The 24,904-nt window shown below is 44.3% G+C and overlaps 1 protein-coding gene across 5 annotated transcripts in view; it reads right to left on the reverse strand.

The window, feature by feature from the left end:
* The window catches only part of ccdc88ab (coiled-coil domain containing 88Ab), a 63,717-nt gene that overhangs the window by 23,359 nt on the left and 15,454 nt on the right, over positions 1-24,904 (reverse strand). For all 5 annotated transcript variants that reach the window (XM_068567245.1, XM_068567248.1, XM_068567247.1 and 2 more), the window contains exons 4-12: positions 15,255-15,324; positions 8,628-8,686; positions 7,716-7,799; positions 7,382-7,522; positions 6,182-6,354; positions 1,843-1,924; positions 1,142-1,300; positions 592-738; positions 333-477 (exon numbers count right to left, since the gene is read on the reverse strand). In XM_068567245.1, coding sequence (XP_068423346.1) covers positions 333-477; positions 592-738; positions 1,142-1,300; positions 1,843-1,924; positions 6,182-6,354; positions 7,382-7,522; positions 7,716-7,799; positions 8,628-8,686; positions 15,255-15,324 — 1,060 coding nt within the window. The remainder of the gene's footprint in view (positions 1-332; positions 478-591; positions 739-1,141; positions 1,301-1,842; positions 1,925-6,181; positions 6,355-7,381; positions 7,523-7,715; positions 7,800-8,627; positions 8,687-15,254; positions 15,325-24,904) is intronic.

The following is a 24,904-nucleotide window of genomic DNA, read 5'->3' on the forward strand; positions in this document are numbered from 1 at the left end:
ATAATCCAAACACACAAATTATCCTCCGAGAGCCACTGAATATTAATTACAGGTCCTTAATTACGTGGGAGGAAAACCCCACGGCGGCTGGGCGAGTGCAGACGGGGCCACGCGGATGACGCCCGCCAGGGCCGAGAGCCAATGAGCAACTTGTTGGCCTCCTGAAGCCTTCAAGCTGGTCAAATCAGGTGACTGTCTGCTGCGTGACACTTTAGCTCAACATCACATTCTTAAGCTCTCCTTCACACTCCTCTGTTTATCTTTCAGTCAGCATAAACACTCCTGTGCTCTGCACATTCTTGGCTCCGTCTTCTTCTTCGTCGTCTTCTTACCTTCAGCCAGTTCTGGCGTCTTGGACAGCTGCTCCAGCTCCCAGCCCAGATGCAGGGACTCGTCCATGCTCTGTTTCTGGGCCATCTCGAGCACCAGGTTCTCCTCCATCAGCTCCTCCATACGTTTACGGTCCATGTCCCTCTCCTAGAGATAATAGAGACGGATGGCTGAAATGCCTGCGTGCCTTTGACTCTGATTTGAAGCCCAGCTTTTTGTGTCGCTCCAAGACGCATCCCACTGATCTCTAAAGCATCTCACCATCTCCAGGTCGTGGATCTTGGATTTCAGCTGCAGACTCTCTTTCTCCAGGAGGTGCAGTTTGTCGGAGCGGGTCCGGGTCGCATCCAGCTGCTCCTCCAACATGCTCTTGGTCTCCAACAGCACCTGGTTGTCCTCCTTCAACTCCTACGGGAGCCACCACATAGAGAACACCAGTGAAACAACACAAAGACTGCAAGAAAAACATGCATTTGTATATTACTTTTAATATCAGTACTATTACTAGAATCTAAAGTAACGGTATTAAGAGCAAATCAGCAATTAATCATCAAATAGCAAATTCAACGCATCAATTTACAGTGAAAAAGTACGACTGAAAAGCACTTTCATCGTGACAATAAGCAGCATGGACAGTGGTTGGATCACATCCAACGCTTGCACGCTGTTCACAACATGGCCAGTTTGAGCCAAAATGATGAAGATATGTTTATGTTTTAAGGTAGTTGCTTTAATATCCGCAACACGATGCCGAAGAACCCCCGTCGTCATCGCGGCTTGAAGTGCCGATGTGCGCGCCGCGGCCGTGTACCTCCACCCTGGCCTTGTAGAACTCGATGTCGTGCAGTCTCTCCTTGTATCGACCCAGCTCGCTCTCCAGCTTGTCCACGCGGACGGCTTTCTCCCTGAGCGCGTCCAGCTCGTCGCGGTAGGCCCGCGCCGATCGGGCGTCCGATACCAACTGGTAGCTCTGCCGAAAGGAAGGGGGGGGGGGGGGGGTTGACAGCCAGATGTAGAGCGATGAACATGTGGAGAGGCCCGTGGACAAAAAGACGTGAACCGATACACAACCGTGAATCAAAAGCTACAGTTGTTTTTACAAGTAATCTCAGACGCCAGACTGTTATTTATTCACAGATAATCTACCTAAAGTCGTGTGTGTTACAGAAAGCAGATAAAGAACAGAACAAACTCTACACACTATCAATCACCACAAGCACACATGCACGCCCTCCGTGGCCTGGACTCATCCACCTCGTTTAGGGGCATCCAGTTTGTCAGCCTGCTGCCATCTTCCAAATCAAAAGCCGCGTGAGGCCGTTGCTGGACTAAAGATAGCTCGAATAGCCTGTAATGAGCTGTAAAGTCAGCAGCTAGCTGATTAAAGCCTGGCAGCACTGCAGACATGAAGGGCTAAGGAAGAGGAGGGCGCAGCAGGTGAAGGGAGGGAGGGGATGAAGTCGTATGAACGGTGTGCGTCGAGCGAGGATCACTGTGACTGAGTTGCGTTACCTCTTGCTGATGCTTCTTGAGCTCCACTTCCATGTTCTCCAGCTCCTGCCTGGTGTCCAAAAGCTGCTCACTCTTCTCCTCTCTGGAAAAAAGAGAGAGAGGGGAGTTAATCAAGGAGAACATGGGGGGGGGGGGCACAGGAGGTAGAGAAAGATACCCATTACTCTGCAGGAAAAAAAGGCAAAAGAAATGATGGTGTGTGTGTGTGCATGAGTACCAATTCAGAGTATTAAGGACATTCCTTTAGGGCTGTTTCCATTTCACAGCTTGCAGCCAAATCGTTTAATGGGACCAGCTTATCGACATAGTTGGGGGAAAAAATACATTCAGGAGGCATTTTTTTTAGTTGGGTTGTTTCGGTAAATGATTAATTAATATTGCAAGAATACAGAGTTACATTGTCAGACTGAACTTAAGATTCAACTAAAAATAGTTGAAAATAATCAGACTTTACTCAGTGGAGGTCATAGAGTGAGTTGAGAAATCAAATTCAGCTATCATTTCCATTCTAAAGTTAATAAGATTAAGTATTCACGCCTCTTGAATCAAAAACTACGGTTTGCAAAAATAAAAAATAAAAAAATTGCATCCGCAACATCCCGTTCGGTATAACAGGTCTTTGTTGAAAAGACAAAAATATGCCATCCACATGTTGATTTCAAGACACAACCCATTATGTAAACATGTCTCGTTGTGTCCGGTGTGTGTGAGCTGTGACGGTCATGACACAATGTCTTTCCTGTGTCCTGCCTTGAATTCAGCTACAAATAAACAGCCTTCTTCTTCATCACCGTCAGTCTTCAGCATAGCACACAATGACGAGCAGTGAGGGAAAAGACAGCGAAAAAAGTAACTGTAGAAAAGTCAGAGTCCTGTGACTTCTTCAGGGGTAAACGTGCAAATCTGCTCCTGAGGCTCAAACCCCTCACGTCCCTTTATTCTGGAGAAGCCTCAACAAATAAGATGAGAGCAGGAGACAAGACGGTTTTACATCGGATTGTGCCGCGACGTGTCGCAAAACATACAATAAAAGATGACACTTTTCCAGCGTGTGTGTGTGTGTGTGAGAGAGAGAGAGAGAGTGTGAGTGTGAAAGACAGTGAGAGTGTGTAAATTCTCCCGGCTCCTTCCAACCATCGAGGGAGAATGTGCCATACAGCTTTGAAGGAAAACAACTGCATTCCTTCTGTTCCGTCTGTGTGTGTGTGTGTGTGTATGTGTGTGTGTCTGTCTGTCTGTGTGTGTGTGTCTGTGCATGAAAATGCAACAGTGAACATCTGATGGCCTATTTGATTACAGCTCTCTGGAGACTCAGGTTGCATCTCAATAAGCAAAAGGCATCCTTCTTTTTCCCATCTTTCATTTCCCTCTTTCCTTCCACAGTTAACGTTATTTGGAAAGTCGGAGTCGACAGGCAGGCAGGAGACATTTCAGTTTCATGCAGTTAACCCCCCTCCACCTCCTGCAGCCCCCCTCCTCCCCCCCTCACCCCCACACACCTCCATCCTGAGATCACAAACACCTGTCAGCTTTCGAATGGCAGATTAGCTCTGGGCTCATATTAGGATGCAGCTGGCTCTGCTGCTTATGCTAATGGTTAGACAAGCGCTGCATCTGCACGAGCACAGACACAAACACTTCGTCTGCGCTGCTGTACTTGAACAAGAAGGCAACCTTTTCCAGGCTACTACATGTCAAACTGGTTAATATTTAAATATTCCGAATATTTCCATAACCTGGAACATTGGCCCTTTTGAAATGGAATATCATCGTCTCTCTTAGAAACAACAGGAAGGAGACACACACACACACACACACACACACACATGTTTTAGATGTTTCTATAATCAAAAGTATAATAGCATGCATACCAAGGAAGAGGGGTATTTTTTTTATTTTTTTTAAAATCAACCCTGATTTTCCACAATAAATAAATGACGTATTAATTATTCCTACGGGAACATGGTGAGCTAAACGAGGATTACAACATAACAGACTGCTTTGAAATGCCATCAATCAGTAAAATAAAAAAAAAATGGTTGTAACCACTTCCTGCATAATGGGACATCCCAGCCTTTTACCTCACTGACTATTTATGATTTGTAGTGGTTAAAGATCTACTGGCGTTCAAGTTGTATTGGCTGCTTGACCCCCAAACTCAGGAAGACTTAACATTAACTTCAGTAAATGGTTGAATGTTTGACAATTCAGTTTCTGTCTTTACTTGTTGTGAAAAGATTCCCGTTCATAAGGTTGACCAGTCTCTAACTAATGCGGTATAATGCTACAGTCATGCAGTGAATGCTGCCTCCATGAGGTCATCGCATATGCATTTAGAAAAAGAGGCTGAACATCAAAACCTTCATGCAGGTTGGGTGTATTGAAGTAGACAGCTTTGGTTTTAGCGAGGTGAACCTGAGTTTGAAATATCCTGCACTGTGCTGAGAAAGAAAAATATCCAATACATTTATATTTAAAGTCACCGCGGGACTTTGAGAGGTGAATGGATGGAAACAGTACGAAACACATCCTTGTCCTAGGAATCGGGTTAACACTCACGCTGAAGAACAGCGTCTCTACATCACTGTGCTTCAGACTGTAGGAATGAACTGTGTGCATCTGAGCTGCAGGAGGAAGGAAAGCAGCCAGAAAGCAGTCGCTTTACTCGACATATTAACCACAGACAGACCACTGTGGGACCACTGAACCGTACAGCCCCCCCTGGCTCTAACCTGGTCTCCTTTTGACACACAAACACAAGCCCAAACCGTGCACACACACACACACACGTCTATTAGTATGCAAAGAGACAATATTTGTGCATATGCAGACACAACACATTCCTTCTCTGCTTGAGAGAGGGAACGGCATCATGTGAGCAGACTACGTCAGCATACACTGACTTTAAGCCGTTTTTTTCCTCCGTTCTACAACAACAAGTAAACAACACTATGGCTACCAACAAACAAAATACCTCATTGGTTTGTCGGGTGATGTTCTATAGCGCTATATATAGGCCGACTGGAGAGATCATAATGTAGGTCGAGGGAGATGTCTTCAGTGATGAATGTCAGAGCTTTTCAGCACAAGTACGCGCTTCGGCTCAAGGAAAGATGCGTTTCAGTGATCATGTGACCGAGCAGAGGTTGACCTGCACTCCGGGCTGAGTTACAACCAGTTGTTAAAGAACCATAAAGTTTGTCAAACAGACAATGGCATGTGTGTGTGGGGGGCGAAGAAACACATCTCCTGCAGAATCCAGCGGCAGAATGACACAGCACGAGTACGATCAAAGGCTTCTTCCAAGTCACCGGGAGATAAAAAATGAGCCAGATCCACTCAAGCGTGCAAAGGATTCCCTTGAAGGAGGGATGACGCGTTATCTGAGCCACGACACAGTCAATGAAATCTAATCCACGATTAGTTTCAGATGGGATTTTAATCTTGAAAACAAAAAGGAGGATATACTGAAGTACACACTACCTCTATCAACACATTCAGTAACACAACAGAGCTGAGGCCAGCAAGTCAGATATATTAGATGGTGTGTTTGTGTAACATTTAAATACTTCCCCTTGGTCAGAAAGCGCTCCCTTTTCTTCTCTAACTGGTCTGCGTTGACCATTAAGCCTTCATCTGGCAAGGGATTACAGCACTTTAAAAAAGGAAGCTCTATTATTCATAGGCAGAATTTCAAAGGCCTTAACAAGGTTTGTGTGTGCGTTTGTGTGTGTGACATCACAACAGCCTGGTCTTATATGAGTAATGGAGATGTAGGGAGGAAATAGACTGTTAGTCTCCATGACTTCCTCTCTGCATCGTCACCGTCTTAAAGCCTCATGTTTGAGGTTTAAATGAAGAGAAACTCTCAAAAACAATTAGAAGAACACGCTCATTGTGCGTTCCCGTCAGAAACGCGATGAAGAATTCCAGTCTGCTTAAATTATAGCTTTTATATGACCTAAACCTTTTATAACTTCCTGATTTTTGTTTCCAATATTGTTTAATTAGAGGATGTAACCCAGTCAGGTCTCCAAAAACACACCACGCAATGCAAAAAATATGACAAAGACGGCACACTTATGTGACCTAAAAGGTCAAAACAGCAACATCACAGTTCAGATTGAAAGCGGTGACCATAAAAGAAGCAAAATGGGAACTATGATGGAAACAACATTTAATTAGTTAGGTTCAAATTCTAGCAAATGACCGTTTTGTGTGTAGCTCAAGTTCGTCTCTGGCTAACTAAAAAGGTATATTGCCTGTTTTTCCTCTTTGCATCCCCTTTGCCCAACTTCAGGATTGCTTTGCTTCTAGCTGATAACGCCGTGGTACTCACACTTCCTGCCGAAGGCGTCTGATCTTGGCTTTGGCATCGGCCAACTCCACTGAGAGGTGCTGTCGGCTTTCGGTCCTCCTCATGCTGGGAGAGTCGCCGGGAGACTGGGTCGGATAAGGAGCCAGAGGAGACAGCTGCACACAGTCTCTCTCCTGGGTTAACTCCACTATCGTCTGCACGGGACAAAAGAATGGACAGCTCGTGAGATTTCTAGCGGTCTAGATGAGCACAGGAGACCGTTGATAGAAGTCAGTTTTTGACTCAATACTCCAAATAGTGATCAAACAGAAATTACATTTTTTTATTTGTATTTAGGGGCATTACGCGTCATCGCTATTTGCAACGGCAACAGTTTGTAGGATTCAACAATTGGCCTCGCATTGGCAACGTGCAGAGAGGAGAGTTGATACACTGATTCACCCAAAGCACACAAGCTAAAACTAGAACATAGGCACAAGGGCAAAAAGTACACCTACGGTCCCACACACAGCCGATTCTGATCTATTGCCCCAGAAAGGAAATGGGATTTTAATTGAGAGCGGCTGGACTACAGAGTGATAATCTGGAGGCTATTACAGCCCCTAACACACACACACACACACACACACACACACACACACACACACACACACACACACACACACACACACACACACACACACACACACACACACAGACAGATCTGCTATCATCTGCACCCTATGGGTTGGAAAACTCATTTAATGACGCATGTACTCGAAGTAAAAAGCACACGCGCGCACGAACGCGCGCACACACACACACACACACACACACACACACACACAATCCATCCATCCATGAGACCGTTAACAGTTTCAACCCTTCCTTCCTGAGGCTGCTCTTTTGTGGTAACATTCAAAAAAAGAGAAAAGTTTCCACATAACCCCGACTAGAAATAGCCCATCTAAGAACTGCAACAAACATTCAGAAAAACACACTGCACAAAATCCCCCCCCCCACACACACAGAAAAATTATATAAAAACCCACAAACCCACGTTACTAGTTTCCTGCCTTGTCTATTGTACATATTTATTGCTGTTGGGCTTATGTTGCTTTAGGGATGAAAGGAATGTTAACACTGCTCCATAAAAGGTATATTAACACACCCACACACACAAAAACATAATCTATATATACACACACACGCACACACACACGTCTGTACGTATGTTATTACCTCCAGCTGTGTGTCCCTGTCATCCACCAGGCGTTTGAGGTGGAAAGCCAGGTTTCTGGAGAGGCTGTCCAGGTCTTCAGGAGGCATTTCCCCACTTTCCAACCACTGCAGGTCCACGACGTTCTCCTGATTATGAGTCACCTGAAACCACACAAACCTCACATCACCGATTGTTGCAGAGAAGTTGCATTCGTGACACTTTTGTCAAGACTAGCACACTGAACAAAAGTTTAAAATGAACCATTCCACTCTGAGCAAAATGTACATTGGATGAGTGGTAACAAAGCTGAATGAGGTGAATTCTCTTAATTGTCTCCGATTGGAGGAGAAATACCTCTTGGATGTGGGATGCTATGGCAGCTTTGGTGTCAAAGTCCAGAGTCTGGATACACTCGATGTATTCTTCCTTCTTCTCGCACTGTCAACAGAGGAGGGGGGGAAGAAGAGAATGAGAAAGTCATCTGAATGTTACAGTGAAAGGAGGTTTGGGGGGTCAACTGGAGGTCAAAGGAGCAACCGACGCTGATCTGATACACGTTAACGGGAAGTTGTATTGAGGAAAGAAGTGTAGTCTTTAAAAGTGACTTTGTCTTCTGGATCAGACAAAGATCATTTTCCTCTCTTGTTGGCAGGAGATGAGAACATAACTCGGCACCACAGACGTAAACTCATGTTCATTGTGTGCCAATTCTTACTCTGCACCGGGGTTTTGATGAAGCTTGAAGTAGTCAGAGTTACACACATGAATGTCTTTTTATTAAGATGATAAATCTTGTGAAAGCTCTGCTATGCCTTCGCCTGAAGCCATGTTTTATAAATTATTTTGTCAAAGGGGAGCAAATAGTTGTCATCGAGGAAGGGCGGAGCAAATGGAGACTTAGGCTTAGGAGCTAAATTGCTTCAAGATGACCAATAAAAGTAATAAACAATTATGCTACTAGTTCAGTTGAAGCCCTTCACAGCATAGGAAAGGTCATGGGGATGGGATCATTTACAGTATTGCTGAATCATGAGACACGAGCACAAAATGCCTCAGAGTTTCAACTTTTAAGAACCGTCTCGTGGCCTTTGTTCATGCCCTTTTAAACCTAAATTACTTAGAAATGTATAAGGACACTTTTGTAAGTTGTTTGGCTAGTCTAAAACATACTAGTCTAAACTAGTCTAACCGCACCGGAGTTTAATTAAAACGGACTAAATGCCGGCTTATGAAAGCACTCTTAAGTGGATTAAACGGTGCTCTTACCTGGACAGCGCAGCCGAGTAGTAGCAGCAGCAGTTTCTTCATCTCCTCCAGACCTTGCTCTAAAGAAGGAAAAAAAACAATAAAAAAATGAAGTTGATCACATTTCAGCTTCTGTAGTTTGATAAGGAGCAGGGGTTAGTAAAGAAATTATATTGATAGCGGTTTGAAAACTTGAGATCTGGCAATTGATGGAGGGCGTTGGCAGACAGGACTATACCTGTAAAAGCCTTTCTTTAAAATAGAGTCCTACAAAGTGCTTCGTAATAAAACGTCATTGTTTTCAATTAGAGCTCTAACATCATCGAGGAGAAAGCAGGTGTTCCCTAGGGGTGGGTGAAAAAAATCAATACAGCATAGTATCGCGATATTTGTGTGGCGATATTGTATCAATACATGGAAGCCGAGTATCGATCTTTTATTGAATCAATTCTAAACTTTTTTGATCCGAGAATATTAAAATCAATGTGTTTTGTGTTAACAAAGTTGTCCTTTGGGGACAATTTGCGGTTGGAAAACAAAAGGTAATATATCGCAATACTCAATGTATCGTGACAATATCGTATCGGGACTTAAGTATCGTGACAATATCGTATCGTGGGACCTTTGGTGATTCCCACCCCTAGTTTTCCCTAGACCGACGGGGTCTTACTCATCGGCTTACTCTGGCACATGTTCAAATGTAGTTTCCTATAATGATACAAATAAATAATCAAGATAATCCTCAGTTTGTTTCAATTCCCTCCAAATAAAACCCTCTTCTCCTGTAACAGAACCACAGTGTTTTCCAAAGCGTAGATTGTTGACAGATTTAAAACTTCCAACTCTTCCACATGTCGGCACGTATTGTCAGAAACGGCTGAAGCCCACAAACAGCTGCTCGACAGGCCTGAGCTCATCTGAGGGATTTGCTCCTGGACAGCAGTGAACCAGGTGGTGCCTGTGTGTGTGTGTGTGTGTGTGTGTGTGTGTGTGTGTGTGTGTGTTACACTGACTAAGTGGTGTGCTATATATGCAGGTTGTGAGTCTATGTTGATACCAGGACTCAGTGTTTCCCCTGTTTGCAGCACTATGTGTGTGTGTGTGTGTGTGTGTGTGCGCGCGCAATAAGCCAGCTCCTCATGTGGCTCAGGGGGTAGCGAGTGCAAACGCTGTCCGGCTCTAATGATAATAATAATAAATCCAGATTAGTGACGGCATGGGTTTTTTTCGTGAAGGGTGGTCTGTTTGCCGCTCGGTTTAATGAGCCAGTCGTCAGCTAAACGGCAGCCGTACAGGAAGACAAGTCAGATCTCGGACGTTACAATTTGTGGGACTTTCCCCGAGTGATTTAAAACGGCGATCAAAAATCGGATGAATGGAGCTGCTTCTCGACGTCGTAAATGCTGGAGAGAGGAGTCAGATTGTCTGTGTAAAGCGTCAAATTAGAGAGCGGCAACCGGACGACCGAGCAGTTCCTTCCTTTGAGTTTACAGAACTCTCCTTGAATCAATAGAAACAATGTGTTGTTGAGCGATCCAGACCTCGATGTGGTCACGATGTAACATGGTTATTGAATTGTCTTTTAAATGCAAGACCGATATTATACTCATGACAATCAATCCTTGATAATAGGCCAGAGTCAGCAGTTTAAAAAGGTCAAAAAAAATCTGCTGCGCTGCTTTCTAGACTTGTACTTTTGGGCCAATCGGTGATGTCACAGCATTTTATTGTGCATTACAGCTGGTGGAAAACTGAAGCTTTGGAGCCTTTTTTTCCTCCCTATATGATTTCACCGTTGCTGTCCCCATCAAGCCGGCATAATGTTCAGCTGTAATTACATTTGTTCTGTGCTGCAGCCAAGGAAAGAAGGCGACTTCTGTTTTTCTATGTCGAAACAGGGAACTTTCCAGCTAAAATATTTTTCGAAGAAAACATGCACCAGTCTGTACAGGTAACGGCGTCATACTCCAAGAGGAGAGCTTGTGTTTGGCCATTTCTGGAACTTTCTGAAGCCGACAATCAGAGAGACGTTTACTTTTGCCATTCATCCTCTGTCATTTTCAAGTGCAACACTATGAATGACTGAATCTATCATCCCCATTCCTCTCTGACAGTAGGTTTTTTTTAACTTACCTTTAACGTCTGACTCGGTAAAGGTGTTTGTAGTTGTTCCAAACAGCCACTCAAACTAGTTTTTGCAAGCACAACGGCCCCTTAATGATGCTCACTCCTGCTGCAGCCATAACTAACTCGATTAAACAACAGCAGAGGACTGAGTCTACCAAGTAGCACCCAGACACAGATGACACGGCTTTATGGGTGTTAACTGGGACACTGATGGAAAAGCTCAAACCAAGACTTGAATTTGGAAAAACCTCATTTCCATTCCGGCTGCTACGGTTGCGGGCTATCAGTCAAGAGGATGTCACCGCGTTTTATGCCTCGTCAGCGTTAGAAAATCCGTAATCAGCACCTGCATTCAGGATACGAGAAGAAATATTCAGCATATGAAGAGAATGAGAGCAAAATTGGGCCTCGAAGGATGACGATAGATAAAATGTAATTCTCAAAGCCGCAGGGCTTAACAGGGCACTATTAGAGCTATAGGAACCTATTCTGGTCGGGTGTGGGGGGGGAGGATGGATTTAGCTCGGCAAATCTACTGAAGCAACATGGGAAAGATAAGGACCCTCACGGGATAAATAATTTATACAGCTAGAGAGGGAGACACGGTAAGAGGAAGCGGTGAAAGGAGACAAAAGAGGGAGAGAACCACAGAAAAGAAGCAACAAAAACACTCGGGAGGGATGTAGAAATAGAGACAGCGAGAGAGGCAAAGAGAGCAGGGGGGAGGCAAAGAGGCAAGGTTAGAAATAGAAAAGAGATCTCCCTCTAGCAGAAACAACAAGGAGGCGCTCCCATCCCTCTGTTAGCCTCCTCTTTTCTCCCTCTCTATCTCTCTCTCTCTTCATCCACCCATTTATTCTCTGCATCCACCCATCCTTCCTTCCTTCCTTCCTTCAACATTGTTACACATCATCTGCGCCTCCCGAGTGTTTGCGTTCACTCATCTAGGCCTCCTTTGTCACCTCCTCTCCTTCCTCCCTGCTTTACCCCTCTGAGCAGGAGACAAGAGGTCAGACGGACAGTGACCAGCCCTTCTTCCTGCGACGCCATTGTTCCATCTGTGTGTGTGTGTGAGGATATGAGCGAATAAGAAGTGAAAAAAAGTCTGGCTGCCTACATGTGCAATCAATTGCTACAAGCCTCTCTCCTGCCATGATGAATAGAGTCATTCAGGAGCCGATGACTTGCATGTCAGGGGTGAAAATGGTGCAAGCAATCTGATATTGCTTTGACGGCATGCCAGAGTATATTAAGCGCATCTCACTGGGGCCGAGGATGGAGTTGGCTGAAGCTTATTCTCTGATTATTTCAGGGGCACATGTGTTTTATGAAGACGAGATAGAATGTCAAGAGATGTGAGCAACAACGTCTGAATCGCCCGGTCTGAGGAAGCCAATGATAAAAATACAGAAATGCATATTGCTGAAAATTGGCATTTTCCTCTGTTTATTCTCAAAACTTTCAAAGACAACCCGGAACTTACATCTTCCCAGTCGTACTCGTACGTATACACACACACAAAAACAATTCAGTCCATCCTATTCTTTGCTATGGAGACACGAGACGCCACGACTATGAAAACAGACACACAGCATAAACACACCAAACATCCGCCTACACACATGGAACACTGTTTAAGTCAGGCCTGCCATTTCTGCTGGAGAACTTAGTCCTTTGCACACACACACACACACACACAGACAGACACACACACACACACACACACAGAACAGTCAAGCCTCTCTGTTAATGCTTTCTGTCAGCTGCCAACAGTTGTTTCTGTTGCTGTTAAAAAAAAAAAGGGTTCTGCTCGTCGGGAGAAGCTTTCAGCTAAAACCACGGTTTGATCCATCCACGTGTTTGGCCATATTTATGCTTGAAATAACGACGACAAATGACTGCACGTGACTCGAGTGAAGCGGTTACAGTTCAGCAGCAGACATTTTGGGGTGGCAGAGCAAGCAAACGTGTATTTTGAGGGGAAAGAAGTTTTCAGAAGATCAGACCAGATCACTGCTGAAAATTCACAGGCTATGACAGACTAAACAAAGGGAGGTACTGTTTGCATGTGTGTGTGTGTGTGTGTGTGTGTGTGTGTGTGTGTGTGTATGCTCACAAAACATGACTTGCATGCACAAGGGAGTGTGCGTCTGCATCTCACTGTGCGTGTATACAAAAGGCAGACTAAGGTAAAGCAGAGCCTGGGGGTACGACAGTGCATTCCCACTGTTCAGTTTGGAACACAGCCCACCCCCACAAACTAACTAAACACAAAGTACACACACACACACACACACACACAAACCCAGAGTCGTCCCTTGCCCCCTAATGAGAGCATAATAAAAGCCACATGGCCAAAGACTTTCAGCTGGCAGACGCCGAGCCACAGTCAGACTCCACAGCCTCCGCTGGACTGACTGACTGATTATCTGACAAGTCGGAGGGTAAAGAGCAAAAAGAGGAACCCCGAGGAATGCTGTGCACAGCTTTCGGTCTGCTCCGGGCCTCTTGCTCGGCGCTGCCCTGCACTCTTATCCAAGTTACGTCAACTTCAGTATTCAGGTGAGTCATCTGTGCGGCTGCAGATGGAGCATTTTGAGGTGCTGTACCTGCATTAGATCTCCAGAAAAGCGCTGCTGTTGACATTATTTTGAGAGTTGTGTTCATGAAAGAGTCGCGCTTGGCTTCACGATAATGATAGTGTTACTTATGATAACGCAAACATACTTAAAACTACGTAGGAAAGTGGGTTTCTTTCGCAGGGCACTGATGTTTTACCTCTTAGGTGGAGTAACAACCCAGTCGTCGCCGCATGATAAAGAAACGCAGGCAATTCGATGTGCGTGGACTCACTGCGGCCTCTTATCGTTTGTTTATTTACCCTTCATGCCCGTGGGGGAGGATGGAAATTAAAAATGAGGCAACTGTGACCATTGTAAAGCGATGAAAAAGCCCAAAATAACAGCGATGGCTGTGGGGGAAAGGGTGACAAAAGCAGCTGAGGGAGCACAGGGATTTAGAAGCAATTTCATCTGCTTGAAAAAAAAAAAAAAAGAAAAGGTACGGATATCCTTCAACAAGCTTTTCCAGCTGTGGCCTGGAAACAATTCACTCTGAGGAGCTGATGATTACGCTTGCAGAGATGTACACAAAGGCTATGAAGCTTTGTGTGGACACACTTTTTTTTTTAAAGTTTGAAAAAACACCAATGACCTCGGGGAGGTGAAGTTTTCCAGTGTGATCCATTGTGCCTGTAAATTATCCAAAAACTGGCTGGAAGCCTTTTTTCCATCACATAGTTCTCCTTTTATCCAGACAATCCTTTTATTCCCACAGCCAGCACTCCATGATGGAGAAAGGATGGCCTGCTACTAGTCATCTTATCTCATCGGGGTCACAGCGGGATATCAAGTAGCCCAAGTCTGGGCTGCAGAGGTCAAGCAGTTCAACCATGTTTTCACGAAATGCAAACACTTGACACTGCTGGTGCGTTGATGGCTGCTCAGACAGATCACATGTCTGCGTTCAGGAGGTCGAAGCTTTTGCGGCCAAACGGTTGAATTCATTTAACACTTCAGGTGATAGAAGTTAGCCTGACTTCTTGACTCCGTCTTCTCAGAGCTTCAGTAAAACAAAGGGCAACGTTTGAGCTTGTGGTTTACTTTTATTTGTTCTTGTAAAAAGACAGTGACGTCAACGGGGTTTTACAGCCTCAACATAGTCACTGGATAGCAAATTGGACCAATTCATTTGACTAATGGCACAAGTATAATTATGTTTCCCATGCACTCTTAACATTAACTGCTTTTTTCTTTCCCCCAATTTATCTTAAAGCCATCCACGAGAATGATCCCCTTCTTATAGTCACACTCTTTTGAGGATGTGATGCATAAAAAAGGCCACAGGCCGGAAATGACTCCTTTAACCTCAGAGAAACAAAAGCGGTCAAGGTTTGACTCCAAATACGTGCCTTCTTAGAAACAATACGAGTCACCACATAAAAGTCCTTTTGGTTTGGAAGTTGGGTCCCAAAGAAACAGTTTCAGACACTTTCATTTGCCTTTGTTTTAAAAGCCTGTGTCCTTGAAACCAACGCATGAATCTGTCCACTTCCCATCAACAATACAATCAGCACTGCTCACTCTCTTTGAACTCCCTTCTGATTCTGCCAGCAGGTTTTAAAAGCGATGGTTATGAATGACTCATTATCAAGTTAATAGAGTTACAAAGAAAGCAACTGGCTGGAAAATTAACTCTACATCCAGAGGAAAAAGTCACTTGAATCATCAAAGCAACGGATAATTAAAAAGGAGGTTGCGGATGTCTTATTAAAACGCATGTGTCCTCCTCGTGAACTGTGCAGTGATTCAACTCGAGGAATGTCTCGAAGCAGATATGAATGTTTTTATTTTGCTTATGTTTAGAGGCCAAGAGCACTCAAATGTCAAACAGCATTAGCAGAGGTATTAGTCTGCTTAATATAGCGGTTATAGTATAGTTCTTGAGAACGCTGACACTTACCAGACAGAGGGTTGCGGCCCAGTACCAGCACGTTGGGTAAGGGCATCATCACCAGCTGCTGGAGGGTCTCCTGTCACACAAGTACAAGAAAAAGAGGGAGTCAAGGAGAGAGCTCACGATGTAGCATTTTAAAAGAATTAGAGATATGAAAATATGAGTGTTTGAGGGGAATTTGTGAGAAAAATATTCAGCTTTTCACATGTGTAGTGTTACACTGTTGACGCGGTGTAGACTTCAAACCATCATCAAGACCGCCGAGGGGACGGCAAAATGATCAGTATCAATCTCCTGTAGCGGGCAGAGTGATGGTGCCTGTGTGTGTGTGTGTGTGTGTGTGAGAGTGAGTGCCTGTGTGTGTGATGATGCAAGTGACAGTGTTATTTATGTGGGTTATACTGCCGGTGCGGGTGTTGCCGCAGGGCCCCCTCTGTTCGCGTGTCGACGTAAACCAAAATGAAACTTTGAGCTGCAGTTTATATATACACACACACACACACACACACACACACACACACACACACACACACACACACACACACACACACACACACACACTCTCCTGGTTTAAATCAACTCAAAAACACATTCACTCGTCTGTATAGGTGTACATTCATGTCTTTACATAATTATATTGACTAAGCTTCACTCTAACTGACATGAATCAAAGTCCAATAATAGCAATTAGTCACGGTGCTTCATGATAACGGCTTCGACGGAGGCCGTCACTCATCAGCAGCCTGGTAAAATTATTTTTGCGTCGCTGACCTTCAGAGCAGTGCAAACAAGTCCAACCCACAGTCGTGCTGAAAAGAAAGGCCGGCTTCTTTAAGGACATGAAGGTCACCCAACTTGAATATTTCATGTCCGCTCGCTGCCATAAAAAAAGGTGGACAGAACTCATTAGAGCCGACAGCTCGCCTACGCTGTGCAGGTTACTGCTGATGTCTTGACAAAGAGGCTTATATAAGTAAGTGAGGGGTGTTGGAGAAGCCCCCCACCCGTCATAACCAGCTGCCCTACGCATGTTGCATGACCTCATCGTGGAGGTAAAGCGGGGCAGGAAATCTGACGTCACTTGGTGGTTTTGATTGGTTTAAAAATAGATCCACAACTGGGATTATTTTGAGAATGACTAAAAAGGCGACCAACTACGTTGACGGAGCAAATTAATTCAAAACGGATGTACCTAAAATATGTTCTACGTATTTGATCTCCTTAAAAATCCCATTGAAGACGCAGAAACGCTATTAGAAAAGCTTCTTGCCAAGTCAAAAGGAGGATACCGTACTTAATACATTTTTTTTTACTGTCACAGACTTATCTCCAAAGAATATATCTTCTTTATTTTTGATCTGGAGAAAGCGGCAACGCTGTTCTCACTTTAAATGAATGAGTAGGTTGACGAGCCCCTATGAGTACATCCATAGTCACATCCTTACTTGTACAAGCAAAAACAACTCTAATCATAATTGAAAACTCCTTGACGGTGGTTTTAATAAACATTTGCGTTTTAGTTCCTCTTCCCTCCTATAAAAATGTGTTTGTGCACAATGTGTGTGTTGTGTGAAGAGCCTAAATATGTCACTGCTTTCCCACGTCAAGGCAAATCTATTTATTACACAACTTCAGATTGGTCCTCCTTATCGGGCCTTGCAGCAGAGAAGACTGATGGACGAAACCTGTGTTGGCTGTTTGATTTGACTCAGAGAAAGGAAACCGCTGGTTTATAGAGAAAGCTGTGAAGAACGGTGGGGAGAAGATTGCCAGTACATCACTCACATCTGGTTTGGGCAGATAGTGACACAAAGTGACAAATAAAAAAGGAACTGCTACAAGATGTCCATCATACTGTGTTGTGTACGTGGTATTTGTGTATTTTGTGTTGATGACTGTGGGTCATGTTGCAGTTAACTCGAGGGGTGGGATCCATATGGAAGCCCATTTCCAAAATTGACTATTTTTAAGAACTGAGTAAAATGCAAAGTCCACACATATATTGAGTGAATTATTTACTTTAAAGTAACCCATCAATACGGGCTTACAGGTGGTTGACATTGCCAAGCTATCTTTTGGTAAATAACAAGAGCACTTGAATATAAAACATTGCATGCAATGTTAAATTAAAAGAATACGTGAATTGAAACAAGATTGGACTATTTTGTGACTTTTACTTGTTTTCTTGTATGAACAATTCCTTTTTTTTTTTTCCCTAATTTTTTTTTTTGTCGTAATTTATTTTATTTTTTGGGTCGTAATTTTTATTTTATAGGTCGTAATTATTATTTTTTTTAGTCCTAATTTATTTTATTTTTTTTGGTCCTAATTTTTTTGGGGTGTGGCGGGAATGGGCTTCCATAGGTCCATGACGTGTGTGGTAAAAACCTTTCATTTCAGCAAAAAGGTGAATAAATGTATTCTATTAAAAAATAAATTGTGTGCAGTTTGGCACTCGGCCACCAAATGTATTCAGAAGAGGCTTCAATGGCCGGAGGTGAAGCTCAAGGTTTGGGCTGCGCTGATCGTCGGGTCACAGTTATTAAATTAGGAGCATGGTTGCCACGTTTCCTCCGTCATGGTGATATCAGCACTGACCCCGTTTGCCCCGTCCGTCCAGCTCTGTTTACACTGGTGTGTGTGCAGGGTCATGCAGGGTCATTGATAAATGGTCTGCCATTTTCCAAACCAGCAGAACATAAATGAGCCTATTCCCTTCTCAAATATGCGCCTAAGACCTTTTAAAGTGAATCACCGGTATGTTGGTCTTGTAAATAGACTTAGCCTTTAATCATCTGCTCTACCAGTGAAGGGAAAGTGCTTTATAAATGCATAGACGTCAACACGTAGTGATGCCAAAAACACACACACACACACACACACACACACACACACACACATCAATTCTGACATTTTATGGTGACTGACACTAACGGTGAGTAAGAGTGAGTCAGGCAGTTCCAGTCAGAAATGACCAAACTGTGTTTTTGTCTGACGGATTGACTCAGCAAGCAACAGGCAGAGTCATCAGCGGAGCTCAGACTGACACAGCTGGTGTCTCACAGAAAAGGCATTTGCTGTGCCTGACAGCCAGTCCGCCGCATGCAGAACTCATGACTGCCACTTCGGGCAGAATTAGCAAAGACTATTAAAAAAAAAATGGCAAAGAAACCAAAAGCTGCATCATCAAAAGGAAACGATGGAACCCGCGTATCTCAAGTCTTAGGACTTTTCTCCGGAGTTGGGGTTTAAAAATCAATTTCAGAGAGAAAGAGATTGGACACTGGCAGATGGAACATCTTGCGCTTGTGCAAACTAGCTACACTTTTAGCATTGCAGAAAATGATGAGTCACCACAGAGGAGAAAACGTCGACTGGATCTTTAGGCAACAACCAACCAACCAACCCCCCCCCCCCCACACACACACACACACACCACACCACTGCCTCCCATCAACACATGCTCACACCTGCCCCCTTCAATGGCAGCATGTGTTTGCTGTGCAAGCACGACACGGCATCTTGCATAAGCGTGCATCTTTTACTGAACACAAAAGGCAAGGGCTTCAGTGGAGGTGTCAGTTTAGGAGTCGGTATCATCTGTACTGTGCAGAGTCGTGAGCTTACTGCAACACGATGCCTTTTCCTCCCACTGAAGGACTCTTTCAGCCCCTGTTCCTCCCATGTGCCCGGGTGTCAGCTTGTAGCAATAATGCAGACTAGATTCTTCTTCATGGCCGTTCAGAGTGTGAAGACCACGGTGTCTTTCCGACAGAGCAAGGCACCGTCACTGCTGGAGTGCATTGTGCGGCACAACGTCTATATTTTATGTCATATGTAGAGGAATATTAAATCACTGGCTGCATACTATAATGCTCCGACTACTAAAGGAGCTAGAGACAGAAGGAAATAGCGCTTGATTTGGATTGGTTGTATTAGTAACCTTTTTTTTTTGGCTAACAAAAGGCATGCAAGTCCAGCATTTATGAAATGGACGGATGGATGCACTACTAATATAACACGTTGCGTGTTCCTGCCAGTCAAATAGTGCAATGCACATAAAATGGCTGTAAAAATGTGGGTTGTAACATGCTTTGAGGATTAGCTGCAGGCTAATAAAGCTAAACGACAGTAGACTAATATGGCTCTCGGATTAGCTGGCGAAGGCTTAGCTCTCATACATAAAACATGATGGACACTGCAGGAGGGAGACCAGCCACCACGCTGATCATGTCATGGTGATGCGCTGACATACACAGACAGGCATGCAAGCGCGCACACGCACACACACACACACACACACACACACACACACACACACAGAGCTTTCAAATGGAAAGCCCGGCTGTAGCTGTGGCAGCAGAAACGTCCTTGGCTCAGTCACTATGTCACTCTCCATCCCTATCCAATTCACACACACACACATACACGAGGTAAAGTCAGTCATTTTTAAAAAAGACATTCACATTGTGAAGAGTGAGTGAGTGATGAAGGAGAATAACGAGAAACAGAACGGGGAAAGGGAAGACCGGGAGAAAGCGAGAGCTGCAGCTTTGATTCCAACACTTCTCACTCCAGGCACGCAAGGCTGCGCTGCCTCCTCTCCTCACCATCTCCCCCCCCCCCTCCCTCCCTCCTCAGCTCCGACACTACATTGCTGTATTATTGATTCCAGCAGGACGCACAGCTCCTCCACACTCGCTCCTCTTCCATCCCACGGAGATATTTAGACTGATAGAATGAGGCGTTGGTTAAAAGGGAGAGCTTGTCGAACACAACGGGATTTGCTCATTCAATATATATTTTGTGCAAAGCGACGTGGTATTTGGGCACGTGCCTTCATGTTAATGTCAGCGGCTTCACATTAGCTCTGCAGGTCTGTTAATAGTGATAGACTCTCACAAAGATATATTGATCTGCCTCGTCCTCCGGGGGCTGCTCCAACATTTCCTCTGGAAAGGAAATCCCAGACATCATCAATACAAAAAGTCATAGTGAAAAATATTCTTTACATACCTTTATGACATGCAAAGCCTACATTATTAGGAGGATTGCATCCTGCTCTATTGTATTTAATTAGATGTGTCTGCTGACAATTGAGATAATATTCTGCTGATCCATTAGTTCGGTAAAGGACAGACACATACACACACCTGTAAATGTAATACATGGCAAGGGGTGCCAGGATAAATAGTGCACGTGCTCTTACAGTAGGAAAGTGTGTACGTTTGTGTTAAAGTGGTGTGAGTGGAAAGGTTAAGAGGCTGCTGTGTGTCACACAGGAGCCCTGTCTGCTAAACTAGTACACACACACACACACACACACACACACACACGCCGACACAGATTTAACAGAGGACTAGTTGTACTGCCACTCACTGTGTGTGTGTGTGTGTGTGTGTGTGTGTGTGTGTGTGTGATGCCTGATCCCTGAAATCACACACATTCTGCAGACATGGAATGTTACCATAGAAACGGGGAGATGGGTTTATTTTCCCCATGCTAGGGAGTCTGACACGCATGTACAAATGTGTGTGTGTGTGTGCGCACACACACACACACACACACACACCCCTGGGTAAGGCACTGCGGACTTCTCTCCTGCTGAAAAACTGCAGAGATTATGAACTTGAAAAGGTTTTTTACCAACAACAAGAGGAAGGAGGGTTCTTCCTCTTTCTCTCACATCTGACACACACACACACACACACACACACACACACACACACACACACTTACTTAAACAACTGGTATCACTGTACCGCCCCATGAACTGAATCACTGCAAGGAAAGCTTGTCCTGCCGTTCAGCACTATAATAGACCCATAAGAGCACAAAGGGGGATTTGCGCACTGCAGTAACCTCCAGTAGCCCATTGGACGGAGGAACACTCAAATTAAAACGTCAAACATCCTCAAGTGGGAAAGAACATATTGTTTAATTACCTGCTGGAACACTAACTCATAAAAACATTAACTTTGATGCCAATAAAAAAACGTCTATGATGCCCAGCAGAAAGATAAAAGAGCTCTTAACTTAAAACAAAAATAATGAATAGGGAACTAAAAATGACCCTATGAAATGTATTGTATTAATTATGGCATAGTTCCTGGTCATGTGCAAATTTGTTGAATAGAGAAGTGAAATAAAGAGAGTGTGCTTGTTGAACTGCTCATGAATTAGATGCGACCTGACAACAGTTGCTCTTGGCTCAGCGGTACAGTCCAGTGAAAAGGACAGCAGCGTACTGTCGGCCAGATGGACAGATCGTCTCTTTCCACGAGGAGGAGGAGGAGAGAACGAGCCATTAGGACCCCGTTTCCTTTGTTCTCTGCAGTTATCTATCAGCTAGAGTGCTTTTTTTTTTTTTTTTTACACACACAGCAGACCCCTGAGGCTGAACGAGTGGACGGGTTGATCCTGCTGCTCGCCTCAAAAGGTGGAGGCAGGTGGGTTGGGGAAGCCCGATGCCTCCACCCCACCACCGTCTCACCCCAGGGCTCTGCTTCACACTGGATAAAAGTACACACACACACACAATTCTATTCAATTTAGGCAGATGCAATGATTGCTCTCTATTAGCTGAAGTCTGATTGTTCCATTAACTCTGATCTACTGTTTTCAATTAAGTTTAATATGCTTGGACTCAACTTCAGAGACGGTTTAAAGTAATGGGTTTACTTGGTACAAGCTACAAAAAGTGATAAATGTATAATGGGCTGCCCTACGTCCACATGTTGTGACTACTGAAAGAAAACAGTTTAAAAACCTTCAAACTACGTCAAGCGTTTGAAACTTTAAATGCTGGATTTATTGATTTCTTTTGGACGCGCTCCAGTTCAGAGATGGAAAAGAAGAACCCGGCTTGCAGCTTCCCGTTAATACAGCAACGCTGCCGGAGCCTGAAAATAACCGACCATCAGCATATGGGAACCTACTCTACATAATATCATGCAAACTACCCTTTCACATGCACTCCAACTCACGAGGCGCATGGACCAGACAGAGGAGGTGCTTGCAGAAGTGTCTGCACACCGTGTTATTTTGGTAAGCCAACGTTCGGTTCTCCGTCCAAGGCCGTGATTATGTGATGTGAGTGGTGAGTGGTTCTGGGTGTAAACGGGAACGCTGCTCGACATGAAGGCCTTGAACGCTCAAAAACAGTGTAACAGTGTCTGTGGACAAATATGTCTCAGAATAAGTGAGTGTTTGTCGACTGTCAGCGGCAAACAAGACAGCCGGCGGCAATAAATGACATTTCATTACAAGCATACTCCCCTTGTTTTGAAAAAAATCTGAAAAGTATATCTCGGTGGTCGACGGTATGCATCCCCAGGTTTCCATTTGCAAACCATTTTGAGAAACTGGCAACAAATACTTGGGCTTTGGTTGCCATCAGTGGCAACCACACCACCCAAGTCTCTTCAGCTGTAATTGATTTAGCTGCCTCAGCAGAATCAAGGCGGATTAGAGGTCAGGGTTGTTGGACAAGCTGATGCTGGTGTCACTAAAAGGACCCACAATCCAACCCCCTATATCCATCTATCCATCCACACATCCATATATATAGCACAGCCTATGTGATTGTTAAACAAAAACTAGTTCGGCAGCTGCTCCCCCATCATCGACAGGATATTCAGACGAGCTAGCGTGCATTGAGCCTGCAGCTACAAGCATATGCCCTAATAAACTGGTTGGCCCCTGAATGACTGATGCTGCTGAAAGGAGCAGCGAGACAAGACGTCAACAGGGAATTTCAGACCAACAAAACCAACGTATATTAAAAAATACTTACATATTTGTTTTGTTTTGACTGCGTTCTAGTTGAAGGCAATAAAAATAACTGCTGGCTTGAGGCAAAAAGCTGTAATAACAAGGATGAAAAAGCATGTTCTCCTTTTTTAGATGAAGTCAAAAACCATCAACCGTACAGAATGGTGTGTGTGTGTGTGTGTGTGTGTGTGTGTGTGTGTGTGTGTGTGTGTGTGTGTGTGTGTGTGTGTTCACTCTGGCTCAGCAACAGAGCATCTTTGTGAGGCTTTAGTGAAGAAGGAACAAGAAAAACAACAGGCAACAGTTGAGTACATTGAATTATTCTTCATCTTAAGAAATGCTCAACTGATGAAATATGTTTTTAGTTTCAACTTGGCTGACAAACATGATAACTAATAAAATGCATTGAGAGGACCAAATAACCCATCATTAATTGCCTATTTTGAGGAGCCTGGCCAAATAACCTTTGGGGCCAGGCTCGCTCAGCATGAATGGTGCCCTCTGTCACCCTTTGAAAAACAGTCAAACCAGAGCTCCCAGCCTGCAGCGTACGCCACACCCCAAACCAAAGCAGTGGCAGAGAGAGGACAGAAGTGCTCTTATTTCCAAAAGTAACTTCTTTAGCTTATTCTGAGGTTGGGAGCAGAGACATGTGCTGTTTTTAAGTGCACAACAGTGCTCAATAGACTGCAATAAAACTAATCAAGATTTAAAAAAAACACATATAAAAAGGGAGCGTGAATATTTTTATTGAAGTAAAGTACAAAGTAGGCACATTTGTCACCGGAAAATAGGTTTTCCCATCCCATCAATTTGAAGGAGTAGTTTTGACATTGAACGGCACCAGATGCTCTCCGAGCCTGGTTGTCTTAGTTCAGGATAAAGGGATTCACTTAGCCAGCTTTGAGAGAAGCTAGTAAAAGCACAAGGATTTTAGTTCAGCTGACTGAAGCGCAAGGATATTACACCCTGCTTAAGACTGCCAAACCAAGGCCACGAAATTAAGAAGGAGGCCCAGTATACATATTTGGACTGACCGCATGAAAAAAAATGGAACTTTCAGTTAACTCTGCTGTACAGAAATGACCCCCCAAGTATCCGGAAAGGTTAATATCCCACTTATGAAACAGGAATGCATTGATTGCTAGCATGCACGTCGACCCTCACTTCAGGAAATGTGTTCTCACAATCATCATGGCTGCTAATATGCAACGTTAAAATGCACGGTGCTTTCATTAAGACAAGCACACACACACACACACACACACACACACAGCTGTTCAGTCTTTATCTGTTTACCAGATTCAGAAGTCCGTCTAGACATCTACCTCCGCCTACGCAATCTACTGTACCAGAACCATAAAAGAGACTTTGATAGCAGACACACACTCTCACGCTCTACCCACGAGAGCTGCGAAATGAAAAACATCATCATTGAAATTCTTGCCTCTCGTCAATTCACATTTTCACAACCTCTGCACAAAGTCGATCTCCGTGGGATTGCATCTCGTACAGAAGTCACGAGGGGGGGGGGGGGGGGCAGAGAGGAGGAGTGGAAAAGTGGTGACGGTAAGGGTTGGATGGGGAGGAAAGGGACAAAGAGAAGTCCAAGAAAACCTCCCCAACGGTCTGCCGCCGATGGTTCAAGAAGGTTAATGAATAAGTCATCACTTTGACACCAGAAGAGCCTTAGGGAGGGAAGAAAGGGAGGAAGACTTTATTGAATTGGAGCCCTCGCTGACCCACCAGACACTCTAAATGAAATCTATGGATACCATGCCATGGAAGACATTGACTTTATTTGAATGAATTCAGCCCCAGTTGATGCATTGCTTTTAGGTTTGTCCACTTATGCGCCAACATTTGCTCTGTTGACATCCAGG

This window comes from Clinocottus analis, unplaced genomic scaffold (assembly GCF_023055335.1).
Source record: "Clinocottus analis isolate CAN_PGR_092001 unplaced genomic scaffold, fCliAna1.0.p SCAF_8, whole genome shotgun sequence".
NCBI lineage: Eukaryota > Metazoa > Chordata > Actinopteri > Perciformes > Cottidae > Clinocottus > Clinocottus analis.